Consider the following 25015-nt stretch of genomic DNA (forward strand, 5'->3'; position numbering starts at 1 on the left):
CACACACACACACACACACACACACACACACACACACACACGAGGGCAATAGTATCAGCCTTAAGTCTTATGAATCAGGACACAACAGAAAGAAGCCTTTTGATTATGGAGCATAAGGCAAGCTAACACCTCGCACAGCTCCCCTAGGTGGGATATGTGTGACATTCCTCAGGCACTCTTGGTGGCCCAAGACCAAAGGAAAGGGAGAAAACAATGGTTAACTGATAGAGATCACAGTCATGCAGGACATATGAGTCTCCATCAGTTTACAAACGTTTTAGTAAATTACAAGAAAAAGGCAATCTAATCAATAAATAGCGTAATCTCCAGAAATGTATAGACTCAGTTTCCTGGAGCCCCAAGTTAACAAAGGCAAGGAGGAAATGGCAGGTAAAATTAAATTTCCTTATAACTTGCAGCCCATTGACAAATACTTGAGACAGGCAGAGTATAACATTTCTCCAGAAATTCCCTACTGTCTTCATGTTAATGCCTTACTAGAGGGAAAAACAACCCTAGCCTGACAATAGCTAGGCCTCCAGTATTTTAGGAGTCTTCTTTAGCATATGAAAGTGCTTCTGGAAAACTCCCTTTTGCCTTGACCTCCCCCAACTCCATAGTATATAATCAGTGCCTCCTTACCAGCCCAGTGCAGCTCTTTCTGCCCAAGGGTCCTATCCCCATGCTTTAATAAAATCACCTTTTTGCAACAAAGACATTTCAAGAATTTTTTCTTGGTTCTGGACCCCCACCAACACTCCCCAAATCGCATCACTTTTACTTTTTACACCAGGGACTGAGAATGTAATCCTGGTATATGCCTCTGTTTATCAGTTTGGAACAATTACCAATGAGAGTTGTCATATGACTGAGAGAGAGAAACTTCGCTGGCATTTTAAAAAGCAACAAGATTTCTGTTTCACTGAACAATCCCACAAGATACTGTCTTCATTTTAATATAAAGTATATTAGATCTCCATACCTAGATAGAAAAATATACCCACATATAAAGAATATCCAGCTGTTAATATGCTTTTTCTCACTAAATTTGAAATAAAAAATTTGAAGATCCAAAGCTACATTAATGCAAATATCTGTCTGTTGCAAGTATACTTTTTGATTAAATTGGCATACATCAAGTACAATTAGAAAGGTTATTTATAACGAAGAAATACATAATTCTGCATCTTAATGGGGATGACAATTACAGCTGATGGTTGCTAATTAACATGACTTCTTTTGCTTTGGGTGTCAGATATTTCCTGAATGATCTTTCTTGGTGGCAATGGGCATACTTAATTCTGGAAGGCACAAAAGGGTTAATTATCAGTAACAGTTGTGCTCATAACAAATTAGTTGGTAACCTGACCAGCTCTGGTTTCACCTTGGAGACTAGAGGATCAAGTGGAATCTGTAAACTCTGACTCTGGGTCATGGCAGGAGAAGTATTTGTTGAACTCTCTGATCATAGGTGCACCCCCCACCAGGTGTTCAGAACGACAGGGAGGAAAGCCCTCTAGTCCTCTCTCCAGGGGAAGTGGGTTTGTGAGGTGTTACCTGTGCCAGTGAGGCAGAAATGCATGGCACTGTTTGGTGCCACAGCACCACGCTCTTGTGCCAAGATGACTGCCGCGCTTACTCTCTCGGACAGCTCAGGGGTGTGTGACCAATGCTGAAGGCCAGACAAAGAAGCACCGCAGCCCTCAGCACAGAAAACTATAAAGCCTCCTTTGCTTGTGCTGCAAATTATGTATTTATTTTGTTAGCATGAGATAGATGAATATTTCTACATATAAAGGTGCCCAGCTAAAATCAGGATAAGCGATATTAATGTCCTATGGTCAGTATTATTGAACCTTGAAAGCAATAAACTTTATGAGTCAATAAATATTACATTTGCAACATAGTTAACATTCCTTTACTGTCTCTAGCACTTATTACACATTGTAACCGCAAGTCTACAATACATTATTCATATTTGGGGTGTCACCAAGTGATGGATTGCTGCAGGAGAGGCTGTCCTTTAAATAAATCAACAAATAAAAATGCAAATGTTAACATTTTCAGCCACAACTTTTTCCATCTTGAATGGGGAATGAAAATTTCACATTATATTGACAGGCAGCAGAAAGAACAATTAACAGCCCACATTGTGAATGAGAAAGATGACTTTGCACGCCTGGTTTTATCACCTGCACATGGAACCATGTGGGACTCTTCTAGGTGTTAGTACTTATCAGAGAATAAACAAGAACCTTTTTCCCACCAGCATCTGTCCCACCCTCATCCTCTTTTGCAAGTTTTGAAAATTCCCAGAATTAAGGGTGGACAGGCTTTTACTCTTGTTCTCAGTACCTTCAAAGGTTTGTTAGGATGAACTGAGTTTTGTCTTATATTAAGAGTTTGTGTGTAACTGAAAAGTAGTCTATATAAAATTCCTTTTCTACACTTTGAAATAAAAATAATTCAAATAATCCTGATTCTGAAGTCTGGAAAGCAACCACTGTGCCTTCCTGGTAACTGATTTTCATAGTACTGGATCTTTTTTTTCAACTCTGCGCTTTGTATAATAGACCTATGATATGCCATCATGCACTTCTAAGGATGAAGTCCAGTGTGTTGCACATCGTTTTTATGTAGCCAAGTACTCATTATTTAAGAAACCTTTGAGAAACTATATTCAGCTGATTTGCAGTATTAAGAACTAACAGAGAATTCTTTTTTTTCGGTGCGTAAATATGAGTCTTCACAGCAAATTTAACCTGGGCTTGTAAAATTGTACAAAGTTGATATGGTCCATTCAGAAAACGTGTGCTGAGAATGTTCTACAAAATTCTTACTGGGGAAATATTTTATTCTTCCTTTTCATGCTTCTCTCTAAACTGAAATGCAATCATCAAAAACACATTAAAGTAGCATTAAGGATCTCACTTTAATCTTCAATAGGAAAATTCACTAAGATTGAAAATCCAGACCATTTCTTTTTTTATTTTTATTTCTGAGAGAGAGCATGCATGCACAAGCAGGGGAGGGGCAGAGAGAGCAAGGCAGACAGAGGATCCAAAGTGGTGTCCGTGCGGACAGCAGAGAGCCCGATGGGTGGCTCGAACCCACAAACTGAGAGGTCGTGACCTGAGCCGTGAGATCATGACCTGAGCCGAAGTAGGACACTTAACCAACTGAGCCACCCAGGTGCCCCAGAAAATCTGGATCATTTCTCCTCTTTACCTGTACCTCCTCCAGAGGAAGCCTTCAAGGCAACTGAGATGGACCTTTGAGTACAAGCATTCAGCCACACTGCTAAGTGGTCCAAGGAGGGAGCCCTCGCAACATTTCAGAACGACAGCTCTCTGTGGGTACTTGGAAAATGCTAATAATGGCAGCATTAAAAATAAAAGAAAGGAGTAATGGACAAAGAATGTGGTAAACTGGTTAAATTTTCTTTCAGTTGAGGGTCACCTTCAAAATAAGGAGGCTGTCGTTGTCAACAATTACAATATTTAAGATGATGGACTTTGGAGTCTGAAATGCTACTTCTACATCTTATTGGCTGGGTGACCTTAGACAAGTCACTCAATCTCTTAGTTTCCTAATTTTAGAAATGAGGATGATAGCAGTACCTCTTTATAAAGCAGTGATGAAGATTAAATGAGATAATTCATAAAAAGTGCTGGGTACATAATAGATGCTAATAGATGGCAACCATTATTACTGTCTTCTACATTAGAGTTATTTCCCCAAAGTTCTTTATAATTAAAATGAAGTCTTAAAATCTATATTTATCTGATAAGATGCTGAGAATTTAAGGCTCAAACAATAGTATTACCAAGAAACCCTAAACTATGCCTTTTTGGTGTTGATCTTTATATATTCAGCTTTAAATGAATAATATGGCAGTTGGCTTACTGGATGTAAGAAATTTTAATACCCTATTTCTTTCCTGAGTCCAGAAAAGGCTGATCAAACTACTAACTCTTCAGATGTTTCTAGTATCAGTAAATGTTGACAGACCCTTTAAAACTGTAATACAAAACCCACCATAATTTTCAGTATCAATTAATTCAATTAGTTAAACTTATAGTCAAAGTATATAACCATTCTGTGATAAATTGGGAAAGACCTACTGCTAAGCACATTTTCTGATGAATGATAGGATTAGCTTTGCATTTCTTTGGAAATCCTTGCCAATAACCAGTTTCAATCAAGGCAGGGCATGTATAAAGGAAAGGACTCCATGAGTTCAACCTGGCCAAATCCAGATGCTTCCACATAAGGCCTTTCTTCTGAGTAATGGTTATTAAGAATTGTCAAGACTTTCCACTCCGTATTAAGTAGCTCCTCCCAAATGCTCTTACCTAAAGAATATTAAACCCCCTCTCTCAGCTCCTCCCGTTTGCGCTCTGTCTCTCAAAAAAAAAAAATAAATAAATAAATAAAATAAACATTAAAAGAAAATAAACCACTTACCGGGAAGTGTCATGCTGCAGTGATGATGTGGTTGTGATTACAAGCTCCTTTTGGCTTCCTGTTGTCATAGGAGATGTGGACGCATCTTTTCTAATTCCTGCCAATGTCCCTGTATGAACAATAAAGGAATTAATTTGGGCTTTCACTAAAAGGAAATGGAAAAATCCATTCTGAGTAATATATTAAACATTACAAAAATCCCCAAGCTTGAAAAGTAAGCTATTTCTTTTCTCTGAAATGAAACAATGGCAGATGGAAAAACTCAGTGGGTTGTTTTGATTTTGTAAACATCAGAGATCCACAGTATCTTGTTTAAAAAAAGTACATCTGTGCAGTAACAGACTGGCTAGTGGTTTTGTTTTTAAACCTGATGGCCTGTCATCTTCCTGCTGATTTGAGTTTACTGTGAAAATGCCCAAGAAGGTAGATTGCTTTATTTTGTTCTCTTTCCCTATCCTAAGAAGAGATCTTTCTTCTCTTTGAGCCCAGGACTTTGTACCACCTAGGCCCCTAAGCTAAACCCAAAACATTCAAGGTAGGCATAAATCTTAAATATTTCTTTCAAAGAACTAGACACTGGGCTAAAACAAATGCCTGCTTGGAAGAGATGCTTACCTAACCATTCTAGGGCTGATCTGGTCTCTGTTCCTTTCTAATAAACAATGTTGAGTTGATAATTAGTTTTCTCCTCTGGAGTGCTCAATGAGATGGCATGGACAGAAAGGTTTTTCGTTTCTGTTTGTTTTCTAATTATTATTATTTCTAATGATATTATTTCTAATAATAATTTTCTCCTTCTCCTTTTCCTTCGAAGACTGTTAGAATCTCATTCACAGTTTTTCTTCTGGTTCCTGGGTAACAACTGTGTAGGCTGCTTAAAGAACTTATATGGGAAGATGTACTTTGTTTGAGGGAAGCGTAACTATTCAAGTAAGACCAAGATAGCTTTGATGTGTAGGGAATACCAGACCCTCAAATGCCAAGAATACAGTATGATAATTCTGGGAATGGCACCGTTCAGGTGTGACCAGAGAAAATCAGGTCTAGAGAAAGCAAGAGTCTTCTATCTACAGAGATTAGCATCAAAACAATCACCGTGATCCTTGGTATTCAAAAGCTATACTCAATACTAACTGTTCTTTATTATGTACTGAGGTGAAGGATGAACCACCTAAATGCACAATTCAGTCCTCTTTGTATACACAAGTTTGTGGGACCCTCAACCCAAACCAATACATTTTCATACTAGACATAAACTCCACCATTACCTATAGTGCATTCAGTCAGTAAATATTTAGCAAGTACCTAATCATGGGCAAGGGCTATTGCCAGGATTAAGCTCAGACTTAGTTTAGGGCAGGGGAAGGAAGGTGTGAGAGCAGGAACACGAGATACTCTAAACAATCTGGTAATCATAAATAACCCAAAGTAGTATAAGGTAATAACAGCTAACAGACACAACAATATGCTTAGTGTGTGCCTGGTACTTCTCTAGGCCTTTGCCATATATCATTTATCTTTTTTAAAAACAGCCTTATGGGATGGCTCGGTGGCTCAGTTGAGCATCCAATTCTTGGTTTCAGCACCGGTCATGATCTCACAGTTCGTGGGTTTGAGCTCCACATTGGACTCTGCACCCACAGCACAGAACCTGCTTGTGATTCTCTCTCTCTCCCTCCCTCTCTGTCCCTCCCCTGCTCATGCTCCAGCATGCACGCATAAATAAACAAATACACTTAAAACAAGCTTCATTATAATTTGAATGCCATAAAACTTAACCATCTTAAGCATACAGTTTGAGAAAGAGTAGATTTCTATAGCTTATGGCCACAACCCAGTTTTAAAAATATTTGTCATGAGATTCACTTGTTTCTTTTTACAATCCAGGGTTAGAATATTTTCTCACAGGGGGCCTGGGTGGCTCAGTCGGTTGACAGGCGACTCTTGATTTCAGCTCAGGTTCTGAAATCACAATTTGTGAGTTCAAGACCCACATCAGGCTCTTTGCTGACAGCACAGAGACTGCTTCAGATCCTCTGTCCCCCCTCTCTGCTCCTCCCCTGTTTGTGCTCTCTCTCTCTCAAAAAAATAAACATTAAAAAAAATGAACTTCTAACACATATTTTATAAAACTGAGTATTTCGTCACCCCTAAAAGTTCCCTTACGTGCATTTGTGGCCAGTCCCTTCTCCTTGTCTGTTCTGTTTGTATCCGTACTCTAGCTCTCTCTCTCTCTCTAGTTTTGTCGTTTCTACAAATTAGTTATATTGATCCTCATAAAAACCCTTTGCAATAGATACTCAGTTTTATATCTCATTTACAGATAGGCAAAATAAGCCATAGGGGACTTACGTGACCTGCCCAAGGCCACAAAGCTACTAAGTGAAGGAGCCAATATTCATGTCTAGATAATCTGATCCCAGAGTTTTTCACCATTAAGCTCTTCCACCATAATAAACAGAAAAGTCTGAGGAATTAAGAAGTGGAAGAGATCACATATCGCTATAGGATTTAAAAAGATTTAATGCAGGCGGTGCTATTGTGATAGGAAGGAATAAGGAGCATGGAATCAGCAAAAGCATTAAATTAGAAACCTCAAGGCTAAATATTTAATGTATTCAGGAAGTATTTATTGAGCATCACTACGTCCTTGTACCTTGCTAATCACTTTAAATCACTTTACATGCATTATCTCACTATTCCTTACAACAGTCCTTAAATTATATTATTGCCCTCATTTTCTAGATAAGGAAGGTCAAGCCCCAGGTCCAGTATCACACAGCTAGTAAGAACAAGGCTGGGTTTTGATTTTGTATGGCAAACTGATCTTAAACATTGTGCTAGGTGGCTCAAAAGTAAAACACAGCAGCAACAAACACAATTAAAAAAAAAAAAACAACAACAACAACCTGGTCTTTGGAGAGATTATTTTCGTGGCAGAACCTGGAATAGGTGGGACAGAGAGAAGGGAGGGAGGTAAAGCAGCTCACAACTCCTACAACTGTCTGGACAGAGTCCTGGGTGAGGTGAGGGGAGATTAATGGGCAAACAGGGATACGACCAACAGAAAGGGATTTGTGGGTGAGGTGAGAGGGAAGAAGAAATGCCCAGCAGTGAAAGAACATCATTATCTCTGTAATCACTACTATAGAAGACCTGAACATTATTTATTCTGTTTTGATATTTCTATCAAAAATTTAGTGGAGACAGGTGACATTTGATGGGGACAATTTAAAGAAGGAATTGTAACAGAGGGTCCAGGGACTTGCATGGCATCCATGGATACACTTTGGATTGGGAGTAACTTGTTCTGCAAGATTAGCAAACATTTCTAATAAATTTTCACTTGATAAATGAGCGATGTCTTGCAATACAAGTAGTATGTGATGCCCAATGTCACATGATCACAACTGAGCCAATGGTTCTTTTCTCTCTCTTGCTTCAGGATTGTGGGTGATCATCTGCTATGCTCAGATACTCAGTCTCAAGCAGTGGTGTTTGGCAAAAATCAGTGATTTTTCAGAATGTGGGAAGGTGCCCACAACTGGCACTAGTGTATTTTTTTGTCACTTCAAAGCACCTATGGACAGTCCTTTGCTTTTCCATACAAGAGTAAGCTTAGGAATGTTTTGCCTCATTCTAGGTCAGGCTGCCTGCAGATATAGACCTTTTCCTCTGCTGTCTTATTGCCAGTAACATTAAACATAGTATCTGACAAGAGTTTATTAATACTGTACTATAGTCAACATCCATTAGTGATAATGAAAGTCATTCTACATAATAACCCTCCTCTCTCTTGTCTCCTTCACACTAGCCACGAAGGTTTTCAACGTTTATTTATTTTTGGGACAGAGAGAGACAGAGCATGAACAGGGAAGGGGCAGAGAGAGAGGGAGACACAGAATCGGAAACAGGCTCCAGGCTCTGAGCCATCAGCCCAGAGCCCGACACGGGGCTCGAACTCACGGACAGCGAGATCGAGCCACGAAGGTTTTCAAAGGTAAGTGCAGGTTAATTTGTTTATTTTTCTTTATATTTTGTATTTTCTTTATTATTTTATATTATATTACAATATTGTAATCATTTTTATATGAATATTTTTGGGTTGTGGAGCGAATCATCGGAGTTTCCATTATTTCTTATGGGGAAATTCACTTTGATATACGAATGCTTTGGATTACAAAGCATGTTCCTGGAATGAATTATGCTTGTAAGCCAAGGTTTTACTGTACTTCATGAATGTGAGACTCCGTCATAGCTGCAGGCACAATAATGTGTGTATATGTGCTCATTCATTTTTCTAAGGAAAAGAGCCATAGTCTTCATCAAATTCTAAAAGGATATGAGACTGCTAAAAGTTAAGAACGATTGCTCTAAGACATAGGACAAGCTTATTCCTTTTTCTTGATACTCTAAATTCTATTCCTTACTAAGTTTCTGGGAAGCTAAATATCAGCTTTTAATTATGTTCATTTCTTCTATACAATTTTATTTAATATTAAGCATATCAACAATTACATATAGTTATGCATATTCATAGAACTACACATCTCTAAATTTATACACACAAAGACAATATGCATTTAAAAAATAAAAGTGCTGTTAAGAATATTATCCATTAGGCTGATAAGTTTCATAAATATGTTTGAATATGTAAATAAACACATACATATATTTTTGCACACACAGAACTGAACATAATGGAGCATATCTTATTTACATCTGGGGGGTCTATGTCCATCCATCAGTCAATATCTCATGGTAAAATAACTTCTTAAAGTTCAATTTTGAGGAAAACGCTGTTTCTGGGCCCTTTGTTTTATTTTGCATTTTAAACGTCCCTGAGTTATAGTATATATTCAGTTTCATTTAAAGAATAAATGACAGGGGCACTTGCATGGCTCAGTTGGCTAAGCACCCAACTCTCGGTTTCAGGTCAGGTCATAATCTCATGGTTTGTGAGATCAAGCCCCACACTGGGCTCTACACTGACAGCATGGAGCCTGCTTGGGATTCTCTCTCTTTCCCTCTCTCTCTGTCCCTCCCCCGCTTGCATGGGTGTGTGTTCTCTCTTTCAAGATAAACTTAAAAAGAAAGACAGAATAAATGATAAAGACAATACCAAAACAAACCCTTTGCAGATTAAGAAATAAAGTGGCAGCACTGCCACCTGGAAGCATCACTAACATCCATCCCTGATTACAACCTCTTCTCACTTCCAGGAGCCAGCTACCATTGTCATAATTATTCCCTTTCTATTCTTTACGGTTTTACCACTACGGTTGCATTTCAAAAACGTGACTTAATTTTGCTGCTTTTGAACTTTATAAAAATAGAAATATACTAATATCTACTCTTTTGAAGACTTCTTTTGCTCAATATTAAGTCCATGAGATTTATCCATGTTAATGATTTATGTAGCTGCAGTTTGTTTTCTTTGCTATATAGTATTCCACTCTATGCATTATGACTTTTTATTCATTCTATTGATGGACATTTAGAGTATTTCTGGTTTGGGACTATTATGGAGAATGCTTGCTGTGGCAGAGGCTGCTAGTTACTCACCAAAATTCTCTTCTTCCTGGGCAAGAGGTAGATTATATTTCCTTTAAAAAAATTTTTTTTTAATCTTTATTTATTTTGAGAGAGAGACAGAGTGTGAGCAGGGGAGGAGCTGAGGGGAGGGAGACACAGAATCAGAAGCAGGCTCCAGGCCCTGAGCTGTCAGCACAGAGCCCAACACGGAGCTCGAACTCATGAACCGTGAGATCATGACCTGAGCTGAAGTCCGACGCTTAACCTACTAAGCCACCCAGGCGCCCCGGTAGATTGTATTTCCTTTCCCCTTATAATTATGTGTGGTTGAGTGGAAAACCAGTGGATGTGTTCTGTGCCATTTTAGGCCTGTCCTATAAAAACCTTCCACATGTACTCTTCATACCCTTCCTCTTCCTTGCTGACCTGGTATGGCAAGGCCAACAGTTTCCTGGAAGGGGCCACAGAGTAAATATACCAGACTTTGTGGGCCATTGAACTCCTGCTGCAAATATTCAGTTCTGTTGCTGTAGTATGAAAGCATCCACAGACAATATGTAAAAATGGAAATCGTATTCTAATAGAACTTTATTTATGAACACAAGCAGCAGGGCAGAGGTGACCATGAACAAAGTCCGCTAACCAGTGTTACTATAAAACTCAAGGTGATCTTGGAAGAAACTTCTTGTTCCTTAAGCCATTGATATTTTTTCTATTGGTTACCACAGTTTAGACTACCCAACTAAATACAGCTGCTATGAACATACATATTTGCTATAAACACATTTCTTTCAGAAAACAGAGGAGAGAAAACAATATTTTCTCATTTACTTTTTAAAAAATTGTGGTAAAATAACACATTTATCATTTTAACCATTTTAGGGTGTACAGTATTAGGCATTAGGTATAGTCACAATGTTGGGTACCCATCACACTATCTAGTTCCAGGACTTTTTCATCACTTCAAATAAAAAACCTGTAACAATTAAGCAGTCATTTTCCATTTTCCCATCTCCTAAGGCCCTGGTGACCACTAACCTGCTTTGTCCCTTCTGGATAGTTCATATAAATAGAATCATACAACATATAGCCTTTTGCGTCTGGCTTCTTTCACTTAGCATAATGTTTTCAAGTTCATTCATGTTAAGCACATATCAGAACTTCATTCCGTCTTATGGTTAAATTATATTCCATTGTACAGATATGCTGCTTTTTGTTTATCCATTCATCTGTTGATGGGCATTTGGGTATCCCTGCCTTTTGGTTACTGTAAATAAAGCTGCTATGAACATTTGTGTACAAAATTTTGATCAAACACCTGTTGTCAGGCACCTGGGTGGCTTAGTCGCTTAAGCGTCCGGCTTCAGTTCAGGTCATGATCTCGTGGTTCATGAGTTGGAGCCCCGCATTGGGCTGTGCAATGACAGTCTGAACCTGGAGCCTGCTTCAGATTCTGTGTCTCCCTCTCTCTCTGCCCCTTCCCCACTCTCACTCTGTCTCCCTCTCTCTCAAAAATGAATAGACATTTAAAACATTAAAAATAAATAAAATACAATTAAAAAAAATAAACACCTGTTGTCGATTATTTTTCTGAGTACAACTGACGGGTCATATGATAATTCTATGTTTAACTTATTCAGGAATTACCAAACCATTCTCTATAGTGGTTCTATTATTTTAAATGAGGGTTCTGATTTCTCCACATCCTCTCCACCTTGTTATTTTCCATTTTTTAAATTATAATAATCTTAGTGGGTGTGAAGCAGTGTCTCATTGTGGTTTTGATTTGGATTTCCTAATAATTAGTGATGTTGTACATCTTTTCATGTGCCTACTAGCTATTTGAATATCTTCTTTAGAGAAATATTTATTCAAACCCTTTGCCCAGTTTTTAATTTAGTTGTTTGTTATTGCATTATAAAAGTTCTTTACATACCCTGGATACCAGACACATAGGATACAGGACTTGCAAATTTTTATCCCATTTTGTGGGGGTGTCTTTATATTCTATAGAAAGTGTTCTTTGACACAATTTTTAAAATAATTTTCATAAAGTCCAGTGTATTTTTTCTTTGGTTGCTTGTGCTTTTGGTGCCATATCTAAGAAACCACCGTCTAATCTATGAAAAATGAAGATCTGCACCGATGTTTTCACCTAAGAGTTTTATAGTTTTCATTCTTATTTTTAGCTCTTTGATTAATTTTGAGTTAATTTTTGTGTATGGCCTGAGGTATATAAATGAAGAGTCCAGCTTCACTTTTTTGCATGTGAATATCCAATTAGTTGTCCCAGCACTATTTGTTGAAAAGACTATTCATTTGTTGAATTGTCTTGGCAACCCCTGTTGAAAATCAATTGGCCAGAAATATATGGGTTTACTTCTGGATTCTCAAGTCTATTCCATTGATCTGTGTGTGTGTGTGTGTGTGTGTGTACACACACACACACACACACACACACACACATCCTCATGCCAGGTATAGGTATAATTTCAATATAGTTTTGATTACTATAGCTTTGTAGTAAATTTAAAAATTAGGAAGTATGAGTACTTCAACTTTGCTCCTCTTTTTCAAGATTGTGTTGACTATCTGGGGACTCTTGAAATTCTGTATGAATTTTGGAATTGATTTTTCCATTTCTGCAAAAAATGATATTGGGGGTTTGACAGGGATTGCATTCAATCTGCAGATCACTTTGGGGAATACTGACATCTCAACAGTATTAAATACTCAAATCCATGAACACAAAATGTCTTTCCATTTAGGTCTTCTTTAATTTGTTTCAGCAATGTTTTGTACTGTTCAGTGTACAAGTCTTATACTCTTGGTTAAATTTGTTGCTAGGTATTTTATTGTTTTGATGCTAATATAAATGGAATTGTTTTTTTTTAATTTCAGTAGTTCATTACTAGTGTGTAGAAATGTAAGTGATTTTTGAGTGTTGAATTTTAGGCTGCCACTTTGGTGAATTCATTTATTAGCTCTAAGAGTTTTTTGTGCATCCTCTAGGATTTTCTATATGTAAAATAATCTCATTTGCTAAAAGTTTAACTTTTTCCTTTCCAATTTGGATATGTTTTATTTCTTTTCTTTTTTAAAAAATGTTTATTTATTTTTAAGAGAGAGCATGAGAGAGAGGGCAACACAGGATCTGATCCATTCCAGGCTCTGCGCTGACAGCAGAGAGACTGATGTGGGGCTTGAACTCACAGATTATGAGATAATGACCTGAGCTGAAGACAAGAGCCAGACGCTTAGCTGACTGAGCCACCCAGGCATTCCTATTTCTTTTTCTGGTCTAACTGCTCTGGCTAGAACTTCCAGTACAAGGTGGAACGGAAGTGGCAAAAACAGGGATACCTGTCTTATTTCTGATCTTGGGGGTAAACTTTCAGTCTATTACAATTGAGTATGATATTAGCTGTGGGTTTTTCATATTTGCCTTTTATCATGTTGAGGAAGTTCCCTTCTATTCTTACTTTGTTAATTGTTTTTATTATGAAAGAGTGTTGGATTTTGTCAAATGATTTTTCCATGTTGGTTTGATGTTTTTTTATTCCTTCATTCAATTTTGTTTGAATTAGCCTCCATGCCCAAGGTGGGGCTTGAACTCATGACACTCAGATTAAGAGTCACATGCTCTACCAAATGAGCCAGCCAGACACCCCTCCCCTTCACTCTATTCATATGATATATTGCACTGATTGGTTTTTGTATGTTCAACTACCTTTGCATTCCTGGGCTGAATCCCTTTTGGTTAGGGTATGTAATTCTTTTAATAGGCTGCTGCATTCAGTTTTGCTACTCTTTGATTGAGGATATTTTTATCTGTTTTCATGAGCGATACTGGCATGTAGTTTTCTTGTGATGTCTTTCTCTGGCTTTGGCATCAGAATAATGCTGGCCTCTTGAAATGAGTGAAGTAGTGTTCCTTCTCTTTTATTTATTTATTTTTTTTAGAAGAGTTACAAAAGGATTTGTGCTAATTCTTTAAATATTTGATAGAACTCAGCAGTGAAGTCATCTGATCCTGGGCTTGTCCTTTTTGGGAGGTTTTTGATTGCTGATTTAATCACTTTACTTGTTATGGGTCTACTCAGATTTCCTATTTTTCTTGAGTCAGTTTCTGTAATTTGTGTGTTTTTAGGAATTTGTCCATTTCATCTATGGTTGTCTAATTTGTTGGCTTTTGGTGTGTTTATTGTTTGTCTCACCTCTTACTTTTTTACTCCAGGAAGCAATGGTGTGTTCACTTTGCTTTTAATGTTTGCAAGGAATGTCCTACATGTAGTTTCTTCTGTTCTGAGAAAGTTCAGACTTAGGAAAAACAAAGACAGTCCCTTGGATGAACCCTTTAGGAAATAGACAGGTGCAAACAGACAAACACAATTCCTTGAGAACCAGATCTGCTCTGCTTCCTCTGGGACCAAGTGCTCATTCCTGGAACTCAGGATGTTGTCTTCAAGTGTGCTGCCATGCTGGGGATGGGGGTGGGACAACGCTAAATGGAAACTTCACAAAGTTCTCCTACCATGTTTCAGTGGCCTTTTTCCTGGCTAAGCATTTGCTTGCTTTTTGGTAATCTTTCGCTATCTTCCAGAGTTCTGATAATGCTGATTTTGGCAGTTTTGCTAGGGTTTTCAGTAGTTCTGGGGGTTGGGGGAGCCTCTCTGCCATTTTTCTGACATCTTCCTGACTCATTAAGCATAACTCACTAGCATAATTCTGATACCAAACCCTGACAAGATCATTACCAAAAAAGGGTATTATATACCAGTATCTTCCAATCAGTGTAAATAATCAAATTCACAGAATAAAGAAGAAAATTCATCTCAATAGGTACACGAAAAAGACTTGATGAAATTCAACACTCATTATGATAACAATTCCCAGCAAATGAGGAGGGAACTTTCTTAACTTGATAAAGAACATTTACAAAAAAACCCGCTATAGCTAATAAAATCATACTAAATGGTGGAAGACTGCTTTCCCTGTAAGATCAGCACTTCCCTATGGAAGTTCACATTAACCATTTTATTTTACACTATAAAAGAAGTCCTAGGGAGAATAATGAGTTAAGAAAAAAAAAGAAAAAAGCATAAAGACTGGAAAGAAAGTAGTTGTTATGGACTGAATTGTGTTCCCCCACTTCATCCAAATTCATGTGTTGAAGTCCTAACCCTTAGTATACCTCAGAATGTGACTGTATTTGGAGATAGAAGCTTTAAAGATGTAATTAAGGCTAAATGAGGTCATATGGGTCGCCTTTAATTCAATATGACCCTTTGTCCTTAAAAGAAGAGAGAAATACACTAGGAATGCATGCTGCTAGTGAAAGGCCATGTGAGGATACAGAAGGCAGTCATGTGAAGACCAAGGAGAGAGGTTTTCAGCGGGGAATGACTGGAAAAGACCATGATGGAGCTCTCACAAAGAACTGGAAAACTACTATATCCTAATTGTATGGATATATACAGTTGTCAAATTTTACCAGACTGTACATTTGAGACCTATGCAATTTTACAGTATATAAATTAAATCTGAAATAGAGGGGCGCCTGGGTGGCTCAGTCGGTTGAGCGTCCGACTTCAGCTCAGGTCACGATCTCACGGTTCATGAGTTCGAGCCCCGCGTCAGGCTCTGGGCTGATGGCTCAGAGCCTGGAGCCTGCTTCCGATTCTGTGTCTCCCTCTCTCTCTGCCCCTCCCCCATTCATGCTCTGTCTCTCTCTGTCTCAAAAATAAATAAACATTAAAAAAAATTAAAAAAAATCTGAAATAGAATAAAAGAAAACACTAAAAACCCTACAGTTTTCTTGATTCTTAAGGCAGTGCTGTTTTTTTTTTTTTTAATATATATTTTTGAGAGAGAGAGAGAAAGACAACACATAGGGAGGGGCAGAGATACAGGGAGATAGAGAATCCCAAGCAGGCTCCATGCCGCCAGTGAAGAGCCCAATGCAGGGCTTGAACTCATGGACCGTGAGATCATGACCTGAGCTGAAATCAAGAGTTGATGCTTAACCAACTGAGCCATCCAGGCGCCCCAAAGCAGTGAGGTTTTTAAGACCACACTCCATTGATATCTCTTTGACATTGCCAATCATAAGGATTTTGAAGGGAGAAGAATATATATTTCTTAAATCACTAAATCACTGTAGGTACTGAGGATGAAAAAGCTAACTTATTAGATCTTAATGGCCAGGAAACAGGGCAAAGAAACAGAAAGATCTACCTACCTACCTACTTAATGTTATATTAATTCATACAACAAATATATAGTGAGCACCTACTACATGTTAAGCAATGTTCTCATGCGGACACAACTGTAAAATTTGGAGTGTTCATATTCTAGTGGGAGACGATGTACAATATTCAAAAACAAGTAAATTATATTGTATTTTGAGATACTTCTTTCTGCTGTGGGCAATGGGAAATGTAGAGTCTTTGCTTTAAGTGACAATATTCCATATACAGCAACTTCAACTCTTAATCCTGGTCTCTTGCAGTTGAATTCCTTTTTTTTTTTTTTAACGTTTATTTATTACCGAGAAACAGAGAGAGCATGAACATGGGAGAGGCAGAGAGAGGAGGAGACAGAATCTGAAGCAGGCTCCAGGCTCTGAGCTGTTATCACAGAGCCCCATGCGGAGCTTGAACTCACAAACTGAGATCGTGACTTGAGCCGAAGTCAGACGCTTTACCGACTGAGCGCCCCAGGCGCCCCAGTTAAATTCCTTTTTTAAAGGGACTGAGCAGGACAATTTAATCTACATATCTGGGTTTATTCATACCCCTATATTATGGTTGTCTTCTGTGTTCTATTGATAAAGGCTTCAACTTTTAACAAATCTTTTAGCTCAGACTTCTGGGAATCAGAAGCAGCATCTTGTGATATACATTTCTAATGATTAAACATGCAATAATGATGATGATGTTAATAATAAAAGAAACATAAATAAGTGTTCCTTAGAGGCAAAATGGAAATGGCTTCTATACTTTGGATACTCCAACTTGTTTATTTCTTTAATCATGTCACCTATATTAATCTATCATGGACTACAAAGAACATTCACATCATTGCAAGCACAAGCTTACTTAGAGGAACACCTAGGAGCTTCAGAGATTTTTCCTCACTTCAGATGAGTCTATAACAATTCTCTTTCAGTAAAAGAAAAATATGTTTGGGAGCCCCTCAGGGGCTGTCAACGAGTGATAGCTGCTGTATATTATAGAGCCTAAAAAAGCCAAAAGACAAAATGAAGGGCACAGTCAATATCATCAGTTAAATCCAAATTACTTTAGGTTCAGCCTTTCTTGAAGTTTTAAGAAGATTCAGAGGTCCATGAAAAAGGAACAAACAGGAGGTAGCTCTAAATGCAGTAGGGGGCTTTGGGATGGCTTTACAGCCTCACTTAGAAATGGGTGATGCCAAGCCCTGAGGCCTAACATTTTGATTCTGGAACATGTCTGCTCAGTGGCCTCATGGCCTCTGATAGCCTGCCAACATAACAGAATGAAAATGCCCTCAGCTGGGAGGGCTCTTATGAAAGGGAATCAGTGATTGGTAAGAAAAGGGAGGTTCGAGGCAAGTTGGGAGAGGGAAGAAAACACTGCTGAGTAGGGAGGAAAAAAGAGGAAAGAACAGTGTGTGTTTCCAGAGTTGTGCCTTTGGCTGAAAAGTTCTTGACTCAAGTTCAGATTTTCCTAAGTAATGTCTCCTTGTTTCATATAGCTCAATAAAACTAAAATAGAATATTCCAAGCATTGACAAGTGAAAAACAATTTATATTTTAAGTAATTCTGACAATACTGTATACATTGTTGTGATCCCCAGGCTGTTTCTTGAGACAACAGTGAGGTCTATACTTTACATATACATATACATATACATATACATATACATATACATATACATATACATATAGATGTATATGTATATGTATATGTATATGTATATGTATATGTATATGTATATGTATATGTGTGTGTGTGTGTGTGTGTGTGTGTGTGGGTGTGGGTGTGGGTGTATTTAGTATCAAAAAAGTTGATGGAATGGTGAGGAGGATAGAAAAGGTAAAGGGATAAGTGACTGATAATAAAGATTAATGGTCCTGAAATAAACATCCTATGTAGTAATTAGTGATTAAAGACAACAAAGGAAACAAAGAAGAAAAGTTTGTTAAAAAATTTAGACACGTTACGGAGGGGAAAGCAATTAAAGAGACATTAAACCAAGCGGTATAACTTAAGCAATTAGTGCTAGGTCACTGGCCTTATGATAAACAGGGTGTCCAAACCCCTGGCAACACATCGTGAAAGGCCTGTCTCCCATCTGGCTGGGAGCCACCGTAAATACCAACTGCCCTACTCTGTGATCTATGCACAAGCTCCGCGATGAGCAGAAGGACCCAAAGAGGCAACGTCAGCTCCTCAATGATCAGGTGTACCGTAATTTTGCCAATGGCTTCATATAAGAATAAAAGAAGCAAAAAACACACGACAGTCCTTCTTATAAGAAGGAAAAAAAAGGTTAATTCCTGTGAATACCTTAAAACAAACTCTCTTAAAAAGATGAAAAAGGTTCTATTTTTTTTTCACTGCAACACTACAACCTTTCCCCATTTAAAAAAAAAAAAAAAAGGAAAAAAGCTAATGAAAAAACTAAAACCATGAGTGAACACTGTTCCTGAAAACTTTGCAGAATTGTAACAGCTTTCTCTTGGTTAAATTGATTGGTATAGCAACATTATAAAATGACTATTAGGATTCATTGTGCACCACAGAAAGTGCTGAAATGTCAGCAGACTATACAGCAAAAAGTAATGGGTTCTGAACCCCTGTTAGTCAAAAATGATTTTGTTTCAAATTAGAAATTGATTTTTTTTGGACACAAGCCCTTTCCAGGCTTACAGCTTCTGTAGCTGGGCCCAGGAGAGATTAACCTCCACCACTGGTAGGGCTGGCCTGATGGTACCTTTCTCAAAGTGCCTTTTCCACTGCAGCCCTAGAATGTGGCTGTGGTCTTAACCAATAACACAAGTCATTTGTCCCTTTGCTATTACACTATATTTTTCTCATTTTGCCATTTTATTTTAGTGCTGACACACAACACAAATTTGTTGACAAGTTAACAGAAAACTATGTTAAGCTTTGCCGTGTAACCACCACACCAGTTTTGATTGGTTCTCTATTCTCCAAAGTACAAGGGCTAAGAAAAGAGTGAAGGGTTTCCCATCTCTCAAGGACTAGCAGAGGAAGTAAAGAAGATTCTACATCTGATATGAAGTCTCTTCAATTTCATTTCTGTTTCTGATAGCAAAGTCTAACAAGACAAAAGTTGGTCTAAGTTGTCCTAACACAATGGAGGTCTGCAGAACTTCTGCCTTATGTCAAAGAAAATGTACTTGTTTTTGTTTCAAGATGTGGATACTTTTTCTTCTGAAGCTTGGACTAATTATCATCTCTCAATCATTTGGGAGAAGATTATTCCTGGATTAATCATAATTAAAACAAAAAATCATGACAAAGGTGGCAGGTGATAAGGGCACGCTATACAAGATCTAATAAAGCATTGCCCAGTTTTCAAATACATAAATGTAAGAGTGGCTAGAGAGATCATCAAAAGTTGGTTGCTTACTAGCAGAGATGGGCAAGTACCAGCTCAGTAAAAAAAAGAGGTAAATAAGACAGAAGTCAGGGTTAATGGCTGTGAGCAGGAAAAAGAGATATCTTGGAAAGAGGTGTGAGCAGAGGGGGCTCCAAGACTTTTTGTGGCCATTTCTTTCCTGTACATCTCCTTCTACAATGAAGCTTAGACTTGCTGCATTCTGCTATGAAGTCCTTCCCTTAATAATCTCATGAGAGGGGCGCCTGGGTGGCTCAGTTGGTTGAGCATCTGGCTCTATTTCAGCTTGGGTCATGATGTCATGTGTTATGAGTTTGAGCACCACGTCGGGCTCTGTGCTGGCAGTGCAGAGCCTGCTTGGAATTCTCTCTCTGCCTCTCCCCTGCTCACACACTCTCTCGCTCAAAATAAATAAACTTAAAAAAAATTTTTTTAGGAGAGATTAAGAAAAAAGCTGCTCCAGAAACAATAGGGAAACATAATTAAATTTGACTGCTTCATTCAACGTTTCATACTGTTACTTTACAATTGATTTATTTAAAAATATCTCACATCTGGGGTGCCTGCCTGGCTCAGTTGGTGGAGCATGTGACTTTTGATCTTGGGGTTGTAAGTCAGGGCCCTACATTGGATGTAGAGATTACTTAAAAATAAAATCTTAAAATATCTGTGACATCTAAAATAGCAAGAATTGCTGGCACTTAAAAGACTATTAGGTAATATATGCTTCAGACTTATGAGGTTTTGTTTTAGCCACAATGTAGAATTGTCCATGACACCCTTCCTATATTTCTAGTTAATTGAGGATTAACTGTAATTGTTAGAGTTTACTCTTCCAGAAGAAATTTATATTCAATTTCCTGTCCTCTTTACTCACTTTGAACATTATTTTGTGTCTATGACCATACTTACTATTGAATCATCCTTATAGTTTGCTGCTTGCAGAGAGAGACAAACTGGACAGTTTCTCAGAAGAGTATTCTAAGAGAAAGGATGATGTGATTCAGTGATCTAGCAAATGTGCTACTTGTGGCCTTGAAGGCACATGTCAGTTTGTAGCACACTTAACTCTTGCTTAGGGTTGTAGAAGTCATCTGGAGTTCATGGCTAGCACCCACTAGCAACCACTAGCCCTGGAACAGCTTCTTCTTTTGCTACTTATAAATGCTAAGCTTACCTCTTTGGGGTCGATATGCATCTTTCTTTTGACATGTCCATAGGGCATTATCTTCTGTTTGTGATTGAAACCCAACTGTCTTCTTCTCCCTTCTATTTTCACCACTGTTAGTGGACTCCTGGTACTTTTTGATGGATGATGATGCTCCCAGCAGCCAGTCAGAATATTTTGACTTCAATAAACTAAAAAGAATAAACAAGAATGGGCTGTATGTAGACAGCATACATGGGGGTGTGCGATCACATAAAGGCATATAAATTCAGCATGAGTTAAAATGCAATTCACGGCAGTAAGGACTTTCTTTTTCTTCTTATTTTTTATTGAAATATAATTTGAATAATTTATAGAAGGTCTGTTTTGTAACTTTCCACAATAATTTTGGAAAAGAAATGGTCTTTATCCTCAAAAAGCTTATATTTGGAGTTGGGGAAATGAGACTCAGACTCATGAAACTGCTAATAAAGCCATAGAGTATGACTAAGAACCAGAATATCTGTAGAAATAAAAAGTATGCTAAAACAAGACTTGCATAACTAAAATGTTTCCAAGTACTAAAATTGAACATTAGGGATTAAAATATCACCAATTTGCTTCAACACGCATTTGTGTTTCTCATTTTCAATTGTTACAGTATTTATTATGTGCCCAGAGTATGTAAGGAGCAGTACAATGGTGCATGTGGAATAACTGGTCTCTGTCCCCACATCATTTCATTCTAAAGTCAACAAGGCAAATATGGAGAAAAAGGAATTTTAATGAAAATAAACACATGTACATATGTTTTTCTCTCTAATAAACTGTGTTCTCACCATTAACACATTTCCTTACAACATTTTATTGTTTAGAAAGAAGTGTTAGAATGATGTATATTCATTACTATTCCACCAGCCTCTTCCTTCACACTTAAATTAACCACAGACTCATGACACTTTGGTATTGTCTTCCCCATGCCCATGAACAATGTGAGTACTAAAGTGAAAAGACAGAGAGAGAGAGAGAGAGAGAGAGAGAGAGAGAAGACTTTTACTCAAAAAGTAGAATCTAAATATTAAGACTAAACAAACTCCCCAGAAACAGAGGTAATCCCTAGACAGAAATAATTTGACCAGGATTATAATCATGTAAACCTATCAAAGTCATTGGGTTTCTGGTTTACGTTGATCAGAATTTTTAATAATGTCTGCTCATATCAAATGTATTACTAAAACCAAGAAATTAAATAGCTTTATGTTTGGAGTGATATAAAGAAACAAAAACTATTAGTAGTATGGCTTTATATGAGCATAATGCAGCATATTAAATTTATACTCTTAAATTTTTTTTTAACCAGAATTCAGAGATCACTTTCCCATGTGGATTCAGCAGTGGCTGTATATCTTAGCTCATATAACTTCTATTCATGAGACAGGAAAAAGAAGAGAATAAAACTATCTCACTGTGAATGTAAGATAAATTTACCTTAACCCAGAAGCTCCAAATGCAGGCAAATCCAAGGACTATATCTTTGCTTGCTCTTATATGAAAGTTAATGCGACCAAGACTACTGACTCCCCTAAATTCATTCATTCTTAACTTAGCTGAGTCCCCAATACTAGCCGATGTTTATCCCTCCCAAAGTTGATTGCTTCCTGCTTCTTTACCCCATTTTCCATACTCCATTTCTATACCTTTATTCCAAACCCAATCCTGGTAATCCACTATCTCAACAGGGGACATGGCTTCTAATTTATCTAAAATAAAGATGACTAGAAAAAAAAAATCTCTCCTTTCCTTTGTATTTATTTCCAGCTTTATCTATCTACTATTCCTCCATTAATGTCTCCAAAGAAAATCACACCTTTTATTCGTACTCTTGATATCAGTGACCTATGCCTTCTGTGACTATGGCCCATCAGTTTTCTCCTTTTCTTATAATTTACAAATTCCTCCTCTCAACTTAATTCTTTCTGAGGATTACAAACAAGATCAGACTTTCCATTAAAAACCAAACCCTAAATCTAAAACCAGAAACTCTTCCCATAAGTGGGAAAGTATAATACTCAGTGTCAGCGACAGTGAGGGGACAAGAGCATTTTAATACATTACTGGAGGAACTGTAAATTGGTATAGCCTTTTGGTGGGTGATTTGTCAACACAAAATAAAAATGCACCTACCTCCTAACAATTTTGCTTTTAAGAAGTTATTCTATAGAATTACATAAACAACAGTATGAGAATATTTGTTCAAGGATGATCACTGCAGAATACTTGTAATAGGAGAAAATTGAAGGCAAATATTCAATAGAAGAATGAGTGAAAAAAAAACCCATGATACATCTATTATAAGGAACAATATTCAGTTATTAAAAGGAATGAAGTAGTTCTTTATACTATTGTGGAGAAACTTCATGACATAATATTAAGAAAGAAAGAAATAAAAAGGAAAAAAGAAAGAAAGAAATAGAAAGAAAAGCAATTTGCAATAATAGAATGCATATAATGTGACCTAATTTTTGTAAAAACAAAAATACACAAAAAGTAATTTTAAACTTCTAGATGAATAGATACCAAACCTGTGGAAAGAAGCAGAAATAGAGTGACTTAGGGAATAGCTTTTATAATTTAGTTTATATATTTCTTCATATTTTCATTTCATCTAATAATCATGTACTTTTTAAATAAAAAGTACCATCTCCTCTCTTTTCCTTCTCTGCCAAACCTCTAGAAAACAATAATCAATTTTAAAGATATACCTACTAAAACGAATTTAAAATGTATTTATTTAAATTCAAGTTAGTTAAATACAGTGTGGTATTGGTTTCAGGAGTTGAACCCAGTGATTAATCATATAATACCTAGTGCTCATCCCAACAAGGGTCCTCCTTAATGCCCATTACACATTTAGCCCATCCCACCACCTAACACCCCTCCAGAAACCCAGTTCATTCTCTGTATTTACGAGTCTTTTAATGGTTTGCCACCTCTGTTTTTATCTTATTTTTGCTTCCCTTACCTTATGTTCATCTGTTTTGTTTCTTAAATTCCACATATGACTGACTTATTGTGCTTAGCATAATACACTGTAATTCCATCCACATTGTTGCAAATGGCAAGATTTCATTCTTTTTGATTGTTGAGTCATATTCCATTGTGGATATATACCACATCTTCTTTATCCATTCATCAATCAATGAATATTTGGGCTCCTTTCATAATTTAGCTATTGTTGATAGCACTGTTATAAACATTGGAGTGCATGTGCCCCCTTCAAATCTGCATTTTTGTATCCTTTGGATAAATATCTAGTAGTGCAATTTCTAGGTTGTAGAGTAATTCTGTTTTTAAGTTTTTGAGGAAAACTCAAAATTTCCACCCAGTTTGCATTCCCACCAACAGTGCAAAGGGTTCCCCTTTTTCTGAATCCTAGCTAACATCCGTTGTTGCCTGAGTTGTTCATTTTAGCCATTCTGACAGGTGTAAGGTGGTATCTCAGTCTGGATTTGAGTTGTGTTTCTCTGATGATGAGTGATATTGAGCATCTTTTCATGTGTCTGTTAGCCATCTGGATGTTGTCATTGGAAAAGTGTCTCTTCATGTTTTCTGCCCATTTATTAACTGGATTATTTGTTTTTGGGTGTTGAGTTTGGTAAGTTCTTTATAGATTTTGGATACTAACCCTTTATCTGATATGTCATTTGCAAATATCTTCTTCCATTCCATTGGTTGCTTTTTAGTTTTGTTGATTGTTTTGTTTGCTGTGCCTAAGTTTTTATCTTGATGAGGTCCCAATAGTTCACTTCTGTTTTTATTTCCCTTACCTTCAGAGACATGTCTAGTAAGAAGTTGCTGCAGCCGAGGTCGGAGAGGTTGCTGCCTGTTTTTTCTCATAGGATTTTGATGGTTTCCTGTCACACATTTAGGTCTTTCATCCATTTAAAATTTATTTTTGTGTATGATGTAAGAAAGTGGCCCAGTTTCATTCTTCTGCATATCACTGGACTGTTCTCTCAGCACCATTTACTGAAGAGACTTTCTTTTTTCCATTGGATACTCTTTCCCACTTTGCTGAAGGTTTGTTGGCCAGACACTTGTGGGCCCATTCCTGGGTTCTCTGTTTTATTCCATTGATCTATGTGTCTGTTTTTGTACCAGTACCATACTATCTTGATGATTATAGCTTTGTAATACAACTTGAAGTCCAGAATTGTGATGCTTCCAGTTTTGGTT

General features: G+C 37.3%; 1 protein-coding gene across 11 annotated transcripts in view; it reads right to left on the reverse strand.

Moving 5' to 3' along the window:
* The window catches only part of KIAA1328 (KIAA1328 ortholog), a 350349-nt gene that overhangs the window by 56865 nt on the left and 268469 nt on the right, over window positions 1-25015 (reverse strand). For 10 of the 11 annotated variants that reach the window (XM_040479015.1, XM_040479016.1, XM_040479014.1 and 7 more), the window contains 2 exons: window positions 20810-20991; window positions 4468-4576 (listed from right to left, as the gene is read on the reverse strand). In XM_040479015.1, coding sequence (XP_040334949.1) covers window positions 4468-4576; window positions 20810-20991 — 291 coding nt within the window. Of the gene's footprint in view, window positions 1-1159; window positions 2883-4467; window positions 4577-20809; window positions 20992-25015 lie in introns of those variants that run through there. The other variant, XM_040479018.1, reaches the window with a different exon arrangement.

This window comes from Herpailurus yagouaroundi, unplaced genomic scaffold (genome assembly GCF_014898765.1).
Source record: "Herpailurus yagouaroundi ecotype Mexico unplaced genomic scaffold, PumYag 142, whole genome shotgun sequence".
NCBI classification, from domain to species: Eukaryota; Metazoa; Chordata; class Mammalia; order Carnivora; family Felidae; genus Herpailurus; species Herpailurus yagouaroundi.